We start from the raw sequence: 14,619 nt of genomic DNA, 5'->3' as shown, positions 1-14,619 counted from the left end.
CAATAAAAGTGAAGAATTTATGGTCCAACGTTATATTTAAGGGAGATGTTTAAGGATGACGTTTGAATTTTGTTTTTCATTTTAAGACATTTGGAGCAAATATTAGGAAGGACTTTGAGAAATGATTGTCCTTGATTTTCAAAAATGGAGTTGTTCCTTTCCAGCCATATGCCCCAAGTGACCATCAAAGGGAGAACTCATATGTTTTTTGGATGTTTTCTTTATAGCCATTTTTTTACACATATCCATAGAGTCCCCATGCCATTGATGTGAATTAGTTCGTTTTTTTTTAACCAAAATTTTTAACCAAACAAGAAAAATTAAAAAAATACCTGAAGATCAAAGACTGAAACAAAGACCTATTGACATACCTTTTAAAGTATGGAAAGAACTTGTAAAATCATATGAGAAGTTGGATGCACAAAGAAAAGCCGGCAATGAGAGCATTCAGGTATTGAATTTTTCATTAAACATTATTTAGAATGTATTAATACTTATAAGTATCTTAGACATGTATTTGTGTGAAAATAAATTGAATTGGTTTATGTTTAAGGACAAGGCATCCAAGGCGAGGTTAACCAAGACAAAAGTCACTCATCGTAGTGGCCAGAAAGGTTTAAAAGCACTTATAACAACCTTTGTAAGTATTAAACATGTGATATTTTTTTAATAAATTTTGTACTAGAAGAAAGTCATTGTTATCTAATTTCTCCCTATTTACTGATTGATAGGAACTAAAATATGGAAGACCTCCAAATCATTTGGAAAAGGAGGTGCTGCAGCAAAAGAGATGGGTTGAATTTGTTGTTTGGATGGACTCTATGGTATGTAATCTTAGTTGGATTTCCAATATACTTTTAAACCATATTTTCATTTTATTTTTTAGTACTATTAGATATTATATCTTACCTCATTTTATTGTTAACATTGTATAACAAAAACATGCGTTGTGTTATGTAATTAATACTAACATGTAATATTGATTTTTTTTGTCAGAATGCTATAGGTAATGATTGCCAAGACGATGATCCAAAATATGTTCAACATATATCAGGAGATGATGAGGATGAGGATGAGGATGATGGTGGTGAAGGAGGAGATGATGATGATAGTTGCGGTGTTGGTGATGATGTGGATCAGAGTAATGAGGATGATCTTGGTGGTGGTAGCTAGGCATGCACATGCATTGTTTTTTATGAAGAAATTATTGTGTAGAATGACATTGTTATGTTTAGATGGGTGTTGTGAATTTACCCTATATCAACGAGACATTTTGATTTTGTAATCATACGATGATTTTGATTTATGTATGTTGTTAATTTATCGTAGAATAACGATATTCATGAAATATTTTGATTTGTTAATCATATTTGAATTTTACTTGTTTTGATTAAAAATAATACTGATTTTATTAGTATTATGTTGCTATTTTATACATGTTTTGAAAATTGTTAATGACACATTGTTATTTTTTTGGATGGATGTTGTCAATTTCTCTTAAATTTCTTTACAAATGATTTTGAATTGTGATATCTGCTTTAATGATATTTAGAAACTATCATATATTTCACTATGAATCTATAAAGGGGGTCATATATGTAAAGAAAAATATACTCTATATAAGAAGTCAAATGCAGATGTAACCATGGATGCAAAATTGAAAGTAAAATTGGGCGTTAAACTAGGAATTAATACAAAATGCAAACAATTGACATACAAAGTGTTTTAAATTAGAAGTGAAAAATTGTGCAATAGTTGACACAAAGAAGGGAACAAAACATGGCATACAAAAGGATATCAAATTGGGCAAAAACAAGGACACATAAATGGGCACCAAATTAGATGCAAAAAAAGACAACAACTGGATGTAAAATAAGATGCAAAGTTGAGCGTTAAAAAGAAGCAAAAAATGTTACAAATTAATATGCCAAATGATGATGCAAATAATGGTGTAAATTTGGGATGCAAACTTGGGTGAAAAAAAGGAAAAAAAAAGATGTAAGAAAAGACATAAAACAAGATGCAAAATGGGGCTGAAAAAAGGTGAAACCAAGGATGCCATATTGGATGTAAAAAATGATTCCTAATCACATGCAAATTTAGGCTCGAACTCAGACACAAAATTATATGCAAATGTGGACACAAAATGAGGCAAAAAAAGATGAAAATTTGGATGGTGAAAATGATGTAAAACTAGACACCAAAAAAATGCAAAATTGGATGAAAAAGTCGATGTAAATAATGGTGCAACATTGGACACAAGTAGACACAAAAAAATGGTGCAAAAAGGGGCATAAAATAGCTTAAAATTGGGTGCAAAACTTGGTGCAAAAACAAATACAAAAGTAGACGTAAAAAATGACTCTAAATTGAATGTACCATTAGACACAAAATAAGATGCAAAGGTGGACACAACACATGACTCAACATAAGATGCAAATATAAATGCAAATTTGGATGCTCAAAATGATGTAACATTAGATGCAAGAGATGGTGTTAAAAATGATGCAAAATTGGATGAAACAAATGACGCAAAATATGGTGCAAAATGAGATGGGAAAAATGGAGACAAATCAAACGTAAATGTGGATGTAAAAAATGGTCCAAAAAAAGATGCAAAAATGGGCACAAAAATGGATGCAAAATTTGGTGCTAAATCAAATTCAACACATGGTGCAAAGATAGGAAACAAAGCTGGTGCAAAAATAGAAGAAAAAACTAGTGTAAGACTAGATACAAAACCTGGCGTAAGACTAGATGCAAAAACTGACACAAAATGGATGCATAAAAAGACGTTAAATTGGATTCAAAATACAGTGTAAACTTGATGCAAATGATGGTGCAAAAATGGAAGCAAAGAATGACACAAAATAGGAAGCAAAAGAGAATGAAAAATAGATGCAAAAAATGACACAAAACTAGAAGCAAAACCTGTCATAAAAAAAGATGAAAATCTTGGTTCAAAATTTGACGCAAAAAATGATGCATAGTTTGGTGTAAAAAATGATGCAAAATCTAGCGTGAAAAAGGATGCAAAATCAGGTGCAAAAAAAGACGCTTTAAAAATTGTACAATAGAGCCAGATTTAGCACCAAGTTGCTCATCACAATTACAAAAAAAATGCACTAAAATCTGGTGCTAAATTTGGCGCAAATCACTGGTTTTGTTGTAGTGAACCATGCCTTATCTACGACAATTCCAATTCCTTGATTTGGGTAAGCTCATTGCATTGTAGGCTCTGATTGCTCGATACAATCTTAATCGTCATTAACTCTGTAATGATCCATTTATTAGTCCCTACCTACGGCAACGCAGGGACTATAGCATTCACATCGACATTGAATCCCTATTAATTTGAGTTGACTAGAGCATTTAACTAATGCTTTTCACTTTTATCCAAAGTTTTATTTTCGAGTTTTGATGTTTTTTTTGCTTTTATCCAAAGTTTTATATTGGAGGTTTTATTGTCAGGTTGTTGAATATCCAGATCCAAAAAATGCTTTAACCAAAGTCTGGATTTACTTCATGGAAAATTTTAGGGGCGAATGTTCGCCCTTTGGCGAAATTAAGGGGTTTTAAATTTTTAGTGGGCGAATATTTTGTATCATAGTACATTTTTACAAATCACCTCAAATAGCCCACCTTATTTTAAGGGAGAGGGTAAAAAGGGTAAATTTAGCCCTCGAAATTAGGAATTACAACCTTCCATTCACCCTAATTTTCAAGAATAGGTTTTATTTAAGTGAATCCTATGGGCCAAATACCATATTTATAAAAGAGGTATGGTAAATTAATAAAAATATAAATAAATGAGAGGTATGGTAAATAAATAAAACATTTTTTATATTTACTCCATAAGTCACCTTATATACATGCAAGGGTGTAAACAAATAAAAATATAAGTAAAGTGGAGGTATGGTAAATAAATAAAACGTATTTTTATACTTACTCAAAAGGTATGGTAAATAAATAAAAATATAAATAAATTAGACGTATGGTAAATAAATAAAACCTCTTTTTATATTTAGTCCATAATGCTCGTTCTATTTATGAAGACTCAAAAAAGAGGTTTTATTTAAGTGAATCCTATGGGCCAAATACCATATTTCTAAAAGAGGTATGGTAAATTAATAAAAATATAAATAAACGAGAGGTATGGTAAACAAATAAAACATTTTTTTTATATTTACTCCATAAGTCACCTTATATTTATGAACACTCAAAAAATGCGTTATATTTAGGTGAAACCTATGGGAAAAATACTATGGGACAAATACCATGGGCTAGATTATTATTAATACCATGTAAAAAAACATTATTAACCCCAATATTAGTATTAATAAAAATAAAAATGCCACATGGTATTGACCCATGGTATTTACCAAAATGGAACATGGTATTGACCCATGGTATTCCCCTGGAATGTAGCCTATTTAAATGGAGGAATTAAACCAACATAGATCCATCTTTACTCTAGATCTACTAACCCCCGAGAGGTATCAAATATCGTTATATGCAAACTAGTATAGAGTGAAAAGATATTTGTAGAGTGAAAAGATATTTGATCCCTCTCGGGGCTTGGTGGACCAGGAGTAAAAATGGATGTTGTAATTTAATGTATGTTAAACATTTTAGCTTGGTTAAAATAAAAAATAAAATAAAAATCAACTATTAATTTTATTAATTTTTATAAATTACTAATAGTAATTTTTAAGCTCAGGTTTATGATAACCCATGGTATTCACCCATGGTAATACCATGGTATTCATGTGAGCATAGACTATTTAAAGGGGAAATTCTATCATCTTAGATCCATCTTAATTCTGGGTCTACCAAGTGCTCAGAGGGATAAATAGATTTCATGCCCCTAAGAGTGGTAGATGTGGAGTTAAGATGGATATAGGTTGGTTTTTATGATAATGAAGATATTAAATAGACTTAGGAAATTTTATTGTAAAAACATCTTAAGATGAATGGTTAAAGCATAGACATTGGACAAGTATATTTGTATACTTATATTTTAAACTGAAACAAATCCATGGCTAAAAGGAATGGATTGATTGCACTAGTCATCCTTCTATAGCTTTCCAACATAGGCTGGAGTAAACAGATTGTAATTTGGGTAATTTTTCTAACTGCAAATAGGAACATACTTGTGTATTGGCAGGGTGGTTATGAGGTCCCTAGAAGTGATGAATTTGAATTTTTCTTGGTTTTATATATAGTATTAAGTATTTTCTCATGCTTTCTGTGAATGACACGGGTGAATTTTATCCTACACCCACTAGGTTATCGATATGTAATTTCGGTAATTTTGATTTCAAAAGATATTTTAAAGAAATGCAATGATTTCATTTGTGTATTCAATAAACAAAATATTCTAATGGAATTATGCATTTGTGGTTTACCTATATAGATTCCATGGAGAAGTATTAGTGGTGTGAAATCAATTGTCCTCAAGCAGAGGCTTTAATTTTACTCTTTTCTCGAAGCAAATACTTTCTTCCAACATTTTTGAGTTCCATGAAAAATTTGAAAGTCCTAATAGTATTCAATTATGGGTTCAAGGGAGACATAGTATTCAATTATGGGTTAAAGAGATCCACACTGAATGATCTATCGACCTTGTCTTCACTTAGTTTAAGACTATTCACTTGGAGAGGCTGCATGTGCCCCCACTTCAAGAGCATAGTAAAGTCATGTAGAACTTAGAGAAGCTATCTTTAAGCTTTTAGTGAAGATTGGAAAAATGTCTGGGTTCAATGACACCCAATCGAGCATTAAGCTTCCAATAATGCTAGATTTTAACTTGGATCACTTTTGTGATTTGGAGGAGATGCCCCCTCGTATTTGTGACACATCTTCAGTTTTGAATTGGACTATTACTAACTGTCATTTCCTTCGAAAGTTACTTGATGACTTGGGGAACTTGAACTCTTTAAGAATGTTAAGGAAGGAAAGAAAGTACATTATGCTAAGTTCTATTATGCTTTTCAAGTTTTTCTTGGATATCTATAATGTTTTAGGTGGGAAAGTACATTCTGTTAATGAAAATTTGTCTTGATAGAAAGGACCAATTTCAAATTCTAATGCTTTCAAAAAACATTGTATAACTGTAATGTTTCTAAAAGGAAAGCATATTTTTTCAATTTAAGTATCATGATCCCATATTCCAACTTATTTTTTAGTAACCCATTATGCTTTGTAGCTTTGAATAAATCCATGTCTTTTGATAAGATCCTCTTCCAAATTAGAACGCAGTTTCCTTTTGGCAATAACCACATATAATGTCTTGATTTTGTTATTGAGAAAATAGAGGTTGTGAAACAAGCCTGTGCCATACAAGGACTTGATTCATTGATTATGTATCAATTATGGCTCTTGATGTAACAATGTCTTGATTTTGTTGCTTGAAAATAGAGGTTATGCTTTACTATTTCACATAATTTCTTACAATCTTTCCATAAGTATTGATTTTTAATCTCAGTCACTGAGGGATGACAATAATGACAAAGGTAATATTCCATGGTTTGAAGTTCCCCTCTTACTAAATATTTAAATATATCACCACAATTTAACTGTTAGTTAAAGGAATTGTATTTGACTTGTAAACAATTCATTGCTTGATTTATAGATTTTGATCTTTTCCCTTTTTTATTTTTTTCTCAAATTTGGTATGAGATATCTTCCAAGATTTGGATTCCCTATTTCTCCACCATAGCGATGAGGTTCAGATGCTATCATTAAATATTCTTGGAACGTTACAACTTTTCCAGTAAGTGTGCTTTGAAACATTGTTGTTGCTTTTCCATGGTGTTAATGCAAATAAGCATTGCAACTAGTGCCATTATTTAGATTAAGTGCCAAAATCTAGGTGGTCTTGTAATGATGGAGTGATTGTTTTCTAGCTACTAAGGCCATATGCATTTTATCTCTTATGTTGTCCTGAGATATTCAAATTCAGAATAAGAATTGAGGTCTCGTTTCCACTGTAGATTGCAGTCAGTTTCTTGAACATAATATATAGTAGAATATATTTTACTAATCAATTGTGGATGTGATCCCTCGCAGGAAAGGAAATTCAAAGTGACTTTGATTTCACATTGATTTGTCAAAACATCCATACAGGAAAGGAGATTCAAAGTGACACTGATTTCACAATGATTTGTCAAAATGGAGGCAAGAGAAAAGGAAACTTTGTATTCAACAATGCTCTTAATTTCATATGTACATGCACAAACATATTAGTAGAAAACATTGAAGGGTTGCCTAAGTAATATTTTCCATTCCACTACATTCTTTACAGCTTGTAAATAAATAACTTGGAACAATTCATTACACTACTTGTTATTCTTTATTAATCAGTGGTTAAGATTTTGATATTGAACTGGCTAAGATTTTTCTTCCTTCTGTGAAATTGTGTGTTCTATAATGCTTCTTTTCCATTCACTCTGTATAGCATATAAAGTGTGTCTAATGGAGTAGGAAGATTGGAAAGTCTTGTGATCCTTGAACTATGTTACAAGGTAGAAACCCAACGGGGCAGGGTAGGTGCATCCCCACAAAGGGGTCACAAATACCAAAGTTGGTATTGGCTAGTGCCTTGAGCTAGAAAATTTCCTTTACCCTTGTATTAACAGTGAATTTGGAGAGGATTCTAATATTATCTTTATAAGATTTATATCAGTTAAGATTGATTAATAAAATTCATGAGACATGAGCTAGGATGTCCTTGCAAGGTGGTTGTTGATTATTGGAAGCTATGATGGCCATTATGTCAGGCCAGGTGGTCGCACTCCCTTGATCGTGAGCACAATTGTAATCAAGATGGAAGACTTCATAGTCTAGATTGATTGTTTAGTAGTGATACTTAGTGGGCTCATTCACAAAAGCTTCTATTTCATTAATCCTTTTTATAGAGTTTCCAAATTCAATTTCCAAAGGTTTTAATTACACTATAGAGTTGAGTTCTGAGAGAGTTGTGATTCACAGTGTTAAGTATAGTAGCTATGACACTTGAATGAAGACAAGCATAGTAGGGGTATCAGACTCTGTTATAAGCTTACCTGCATATTGTAAGGGGCTTGGTTGGCTTTTTTATAATTTTATAAACAAGTTCCATGTCATGGAAATGTGAAAAAAAACAGTGATATTGCCACCATGTGGCTCTTGTCATATATGGTTTTATACTTTTTCAAAAAATTCTCTAAGAGTTCACAATGCTAAGATTCACTAGGACTTTACAAAGTTTTATTATTTAGTGAAAGACTCACCAAGATCTTACAAGATTTTATAATTGATTAAAATATTCGCCATGCCTGGTAAGAGCTTCGCCAAAAAATTATATATACATATTATATTATTGATAAAATCGCCTTCCATTTTTCCTATATACCATGGAGATTCGCCCATTTATTATACATATAAATTTAGTGGGGGGGGGTTCTTAAAATTTCCCCTGATTTTCTTGCTATTTAGCTTTGTGAATTTTAAGCAAAGTTTGGATGGCTCATGGTAGATCACATGGGGAATAAAGTATGGATTTAGATTGGTAAATTTTATCCAAAGTTTCTAGAGCTCAGGGGCTGGAATAGTCTGCTAGAATAGTCTGTTCGCATCTGGATTGCCTTGGTTACTTTTTATCGAAAGTTTATATTCATGCCACTTGTATCGCTCCCTGCCGCTTGCGAGCTAGCCACGTGCAACCTCTAGTTCCCATCGCAAAGCTAGCTACCTGCCACCTCTGGTTGCCACCGCAAAGCCAACAACTCTAGCCACCTGCCACCACAAAGACATTGGTTCGTCTGTGAGTGAATACATTACCATAGAAGAAAGAACAATTGTGCTGTGAGCATTTCAACAACTGGCCCTGGCCCTGGCCCTGCTTGAGGAATAGTTCAACAACATTGCTTACGGAGAAGGGTGTACACCCTACAGATGGAGAAGGCTCCTGCTTGAAGGCTCCTATTTGATGGAAAAGGATCTATCAAGGATAAGAAGCCAACAACGACCTTAGAGATGCAATGTAGACGACTCTATTAGGTGGAAGAACTCAACAATGACCCTAAATATTGTGTAGGGTTCGATGGAGGCCACCCCTACCACCTTCATCTCTAATTCTGAATTACACAAGATGCTTCCACTGAGAATCAGAACCATTTGCCTTGGTGGTGGTAGAGATTGAAACGCAAAAGTAGCAATAACAAGTAAATGCGCAGGAGCGTAGGGTAGGAAAGAAGCTGTATATCATTTTGTTGTATAGAATTATGGTACACACATCAAAAGAATTATGAGACATATATATGCAAAGAATATTGGGATAATCAAGAATTATGAGAGAGATATATGCAAAAAATATTGGGATAATCGCGAGTGTGGTAAGTGATTATTGCATTGTAATTCATTATTTTCCATCTGTAAGCATGAAAGATTTATGTTATGTCTTATATGCAAAGAATATTAGGATAATCCCTAGTGTGGTAAGTGATTATTAGTACAATTCATTGCAATTCATTAGTGTGGTAAATCATTATCAGTGCAATTCACTGCAATTAATTATTTTTCATTTGTAAGCATGAAAGATTGATGTTATATCTTACTATTTTCTGGTGGAATAAGGAAATACTTTTGAATTTTGGGTCAAGTCATGAAGCGAGTAGCTAGATAATTGCATAATTGCACTGGGAGCAGAATTTTCCATGTTAGACCATGCGATCCCTGAGATCCCATTTGAATTAGTAAAACAACCCTTAAACTAGTTCCTTTGCCTTTTTGTTTTGTTTTTTTTTTTTTTTTCACATAAAATAAATAATGAAGTAAAGGCTATCGTCGTGCGAGAACATGTCATGGAAAACCAGAATTGGAAGGACTTACTACTCATTTAACTAAGCTTACCTAAGGGCTATAAGAGAAGCCAAATTTTAGGTGCAAATTCTATTTTGGAAAACCAAAATTGGAAGGACTTACTGCCCATTTAGCTAAGCTTACTTAAGGGCTCGAAGACAAGCCAATTTTTAGGTGCAAATTTTGTTTAGGAGCAATTTATATATTTCAAATGTTTATCCCAACAATAATGAACATACTATTTGCATTCACTAGTTTTGTTCAATTACAATTAATTTGTTGTGAAATAAGAATAAGGAGGACATTACCTTCAATCCGAACAAAAAACCATGCCTAGAACAGAAAACCACGATTTAGCAAGGAAGGATCTATAGGCTTGTGCAAAAGTGAAGTTGACATCAAGGTTGTTTTGTATATTGGGAAATATTCTTCTTTACATTTTTTCCTTTTTTTTCCTCTTCTTGTATTCCGGCTATTTCATTTTTTCCCTCTTCCTGCATTATGCCTTTAATGCATTCCAATTCTTGCATTCTGGCTTCCTATTCTCTTCTCCTCTGCAAGAATTCTGGCTTCCTATTCTCTTCTCCTCTCCTCTACTCTTGCAGTGTTTTCGGCCATAGGTGGTCTTCTTAGAGGATGGAAAATTAATGGGCTTTTAGCTTCGGAACTAGGTCTAATTTGAAGGCCTAATTTTTTGTTTATTATTGATGTGCTTACTTGTTGTTCATGATCTTCATTTGCATTGTATTTCTAAATATGCATAGAGTTGGAATACAAAATTTGCATATACATTAATTGGTTGGCAAAGATTACCATCTCATCAAGTCCAATTAAGCCAGAGGAATCAAGAGGGTTAGGAGCTCCCAGTCTCTTTCATTCGTAAAAATCTCCACAAGACTATGAATTGAGGTACTCACCAATAGAGAAACAAGCATAGGCTTTGGTGAAGGCTATGAACAATGTTTCTGGTCTTTTATAGAGCTCATTCAGCGCATTGAGCAGCATTCAAGTATAATCGTTATTAGTTAGATCAAATGATATCACCTTCTGCTCTGCGCAGTCGAGTTAGGTCAAATGATATCACCTTCTATGCGCAGTCGATTTGTGGCCTTAGATAAAATTGAACTCATCTAGTTTTAGTTTCTTGGTGCACATACGAACTTACCGTCACACTATGATTTTCCATGCCGAAACAACATGTACAAATTTCTAGAATTTGACATCCATGCCATGCTTATCACATTATGGACAAGTCGGAAATATGTGGACGCACATATTTAGCTACTAAAATGTTGGTTGTCATTCATATTTAGTTAAATAAACTAACATATCCTTTTTCTTTTTTACTCAACCATTCATATATAGTTAAATAAACTAACATATTTAATTAAATAAACTAACATATAACACCTACTTGTCCAAAAATTATTGAATGAAACACTTTTTTTTTAACTTTTATAAACTATCAAAATGGAAGGTATAAGAGTAACGTGTAAATAGACTTTTTAAGTGTTGAGAGGGGGCATTTCCGTAATAGAGTTTATAATCAAATAATTGGTCTGGGGTGCTAGATAGAATAGTCAGCTAAATGCCATTGCAAGCAATCGAGTTCGAAATAGGATTTAATTTTTTTATTGGTTTTTAAATTTTTTAGTATATAAATGTATTGAAGAGAGTTATTGTTTGAGTGTAAAGTAGCATATATGCTTAGCCACTATATATGGATAAATTTAGTTGGATGGGCTTCAACATCATAAGTAAAAAAAATAAATGGAGCAACCTAGTAATAACCCAAAGTTTGGGAGATATAGATTGTAATGCATGTTGTTGAACAGAAAATCAAACTTAATTGATTTTTTTGGTTGATGAGATAGATAAACAAATGTAACACATTATCTTTTTATTTTAACATTTAATTAAACTTTATATAATTATATGTTATTATTTATAATATAAAAATATATTTAATATTATTATTTTTAATATAAAATTATTATTATTATTTTGAAAAATTATTATTTATTATTAATTAAAATATATGATTAAAAAAATGCAACACATGTACATGATTACTTATTATTTTTTATTTTCGAAAAAATCTCATAATTTTTCTTAAACTTTACTATATTAAAATAAACATCTTTTAATTTAAAGTATTTGTTCATCATTATTACAAACCTGAATAGAAATTAATATCTTAATTAAAAATACTTATACTTTAATACAAACTAAAAGCACACCGTATTCAAAGTACAACAAAAATATATATAATATGAGTAACAAAAATATTTTGAGCAAAGGTAAAAATTAATTAATGTTTAAAAAAATCATATTAGGTTAATTAGGCTTTTAAAAAATTATATCATTTTATATATAAAAGAAAAAGAGAAAATAACGAAGTTTGATAATGGTTTTTTGGGTTAATTTTGATGAGTTATTTATGAAAGTTAATACTATTTTAGACTCATTTTAATTTGGATGTATTTGAGAGGGATTCAATTTCTCGAGGTATAAATCTCTTTTTTTAGTGTAAAATTTGAGAAAATCTTTGTACCTCTTGAGATTTAATCCTTCTGGGTGCTTTATAAATCTGGGTTAAGATGGTTCTAGCCTGGTTATATAATACTATATAATATATATACTTATATCTATGTGTCTGTTTCTTATTCTCTCTCTATCTCACCCCCCAAGCATACACACTTTGTCCCTCCCTCTCTTGTTCGTGTCTCTCTATTCCCCTTCTTTGTCTCTCTTCCACTTCTCTCCTTTTCTCTCTCCTCCCTCTGAGTGCCCTGTCTCCTTCATCGTCTCTCCGTCGCTCCCTTGTCACTCCCTCTCTCTCTCTATTTTTCTCCGTCTATGCCTTTCTTCTTCCTTCCCTCTCTCTCCCTTTCCAAATCCATCTCAGTCTCCTTCTCCCTCTTGAGTCTTCTCTTTCCCTTTATCTCCCACTTCCCTTTGTCTCCCCCCCATCACTATCTCTCTCTCTCTTTCTCCATCTTTGTGCCTCCCTCTCTCTCTCTCTTGCCCTTCTCTCCCTATCACTCTTCCCTCCTCTTCTCTCTCTTCCCTCCTCTCCTCTCTTCCTCGCTCTTTGTCCATCTCTCCCTTAGCACTCCTCTCTCTCCACCCTCTAGCTTTGTCACTATCTCCCTCCCTCTCTCCCCCTCCCCCTCTCTTCCCTTCACTTTGCTTGTTGTCATCGCTTGGATCTTTAGTTAAGATGGATCTATGTTGGTTCTTACTAATACTATTTGTATTATATAAATTTCACATCTTTAAATATAAAAGTATTCTCATTTTTAATTTTATTAAAACCTTAATTTAATTTCTATGGGAATATTTTTAGTAGTGAGGATGGAGAGTTTAGATATATCTCAAAAGTAATTATAACCTTTTTCTTTTTAGCTTCAATTAAAAAGATGTTATAAAATAAAATTAAAATAAAATATTTTTATTGTCATATAAGTATTGATTTTTTGGCATGTGGTATTAATAAGCCATGGTATTGTAACACAGTCTAGTTACAAGTTAATAATATCCATGGTAAAGTGGGGGTGAATATCCATGGTTAAGAATCTTGTCATATTGCTATAAAATATTTTGATTGTGAAATAAGTTATCATTTTTTGACATGGTATCGATCACCAATGGTATTAGCCTATGCTATTGTGATAAAGCCTATTTTACAAGTTAATAATATCCACGTGGGGATGAATATCCATGGTTAAGAATATTTTTGTATTCTTATAAAATATTTTGATTGTGAAATAAGTTATGGTTTTTAGTCATATGGTTTGATAAGTCACGCTATTGTAACAAAACCTAATTTTTACAAGTTAATAATATCCATGGTAAAGTGGGGGTGAATATCTATGGTTAAGAATCTTGTCATATTGTTATAAAATATTTTGGTTGTGAAATAAGTTATGTTTTTGGACATGCGGTATTGATAAACCATGGTATTGTCACAAACACTCTTCACAAATTAATAACAAAATCGAAATATAACAAATTGCATTTTATTATTTTCACTTTTTATTATTAATTAAACCAACATTTAAATGTTTGCCATTATCACCCATCACTTTTAACTTTTTTTATAATTAAACTAACATTTTAAATTTTAAATTGTTTACAAACTTTTACACCTACACATTTGCTCTACTCTATACTCTATACTGAATTATAAACCCTAAACAAATCCATACCCAATAAAAACATATATTAACTTGAATGAGACATGGATAAAAGTGAAATGACCATTTTGCATTGCTGGTTACCTATACCGATTGAACACGCAACAATGACCAATAACATCTTCTGCTTTCAATCCACGCTACGGAGAGATCTAACTCCTGATGTAGATGCGTGTCAAATTTCAAACCATATTGAGTTGATCGTACAGATTAGCTTTTACGCTATTCGCATCTGTGACGTTGCGGTCGTTGTCTTTTTAGTAAACACTCTGGTCAAGTTGTGGGACAAATATATTAGCCTATGCGTTTAAACAGAAGCCATTAAAGAATCTACGGTGAAACTTCAGACATTAAAGAACGTAAAAGTTTAAACGTGATAGGATTTCATTTTTTTCTTAATGATTTGGAATTTTGTTGGGAAGCGTGAGCGGAATTATAATAATTTTTTAATGGTTAAATTTATATTTAATCTTAATCTTAATCAATATTACCATTTTAATATAGTTAAAAAAAATGATAATTAAAAAAATCCAAAATCCGGTGTATTATACTTCAGTTCAACATCCCGCAACACCTA

At 32.0% G+C, this 14,619-nt stretch overlaps 1 protein-coding gene across 1 annotated transcript; it reads left to right on the top strand.

Moving 5' to 3' along the window:
- Positions 1-342: 342 nt before the first annotated feature.
- On the top strand, positions 343-1,375 carry LOC149212785 (uncharacterized). Its single transcript, XM_089390662.1, has 3 exons — positions 343-640; positions 732-824; positions 997-1,375. The coding sequence occupies exons 1-3, from the start codon at positions 512-514 to the stop codon at positions 1,171-1,173; spliced, it is 399 nt and encodes a 132-aa protein (XP_089246788.1). The 5' UTR covers positions 343-511; the 3' UTR covers positions 1,174-1,375.
- The last annotated feature ends 13,244 nt before the right edge of the window (positions 1,376-14,619 follow it).

This window comes from Pinus tabuliformis, chromosome 1_1 (genome assembly GCF_031772625.1).
Source record: "Pinus tabuliformis cultivar Carrire ecotype Pingquan chromosome 1_1, CPIR1, whole genome shotgun sequence".
NCBI classification, from domain to species: domain Eukaryota; kingdom Viridiplantae; phylum Streptophyta; class Pinopsida; order Pinales; family Pinaceae; genus Pinus; species Pinus tabuliformis.
The sequence above is the reverse complement of the archived record's forward strand: the minus strand, read 5'-3'. Positions and strand labels throughout refer to the sequence as shown.

Excerpts from the sequence above, each read along its gene's own strand:
- LOC149212785 (XM_089390662.1), top strand. The coding sequence starts at position 512 with ATGTATTTGTGTGAAAATAAATTGAATTGGTTTATGTTTAAGGACAAG. Across the intron at positions 641-731 it reads AAGCACTTATAACAACCTTT|GAACTAAAATATGGAAGACC; the intron begins GTAAGTATTAAA and ends ACTGATTGATAG. Across the intron at positions 825-996 it reads TTGTTTGGATGGACTCTATG|AATGCTATAGGTAATGATTG; the intron begins GTATGTAATCTT and ends TTTTTTTGTCAG.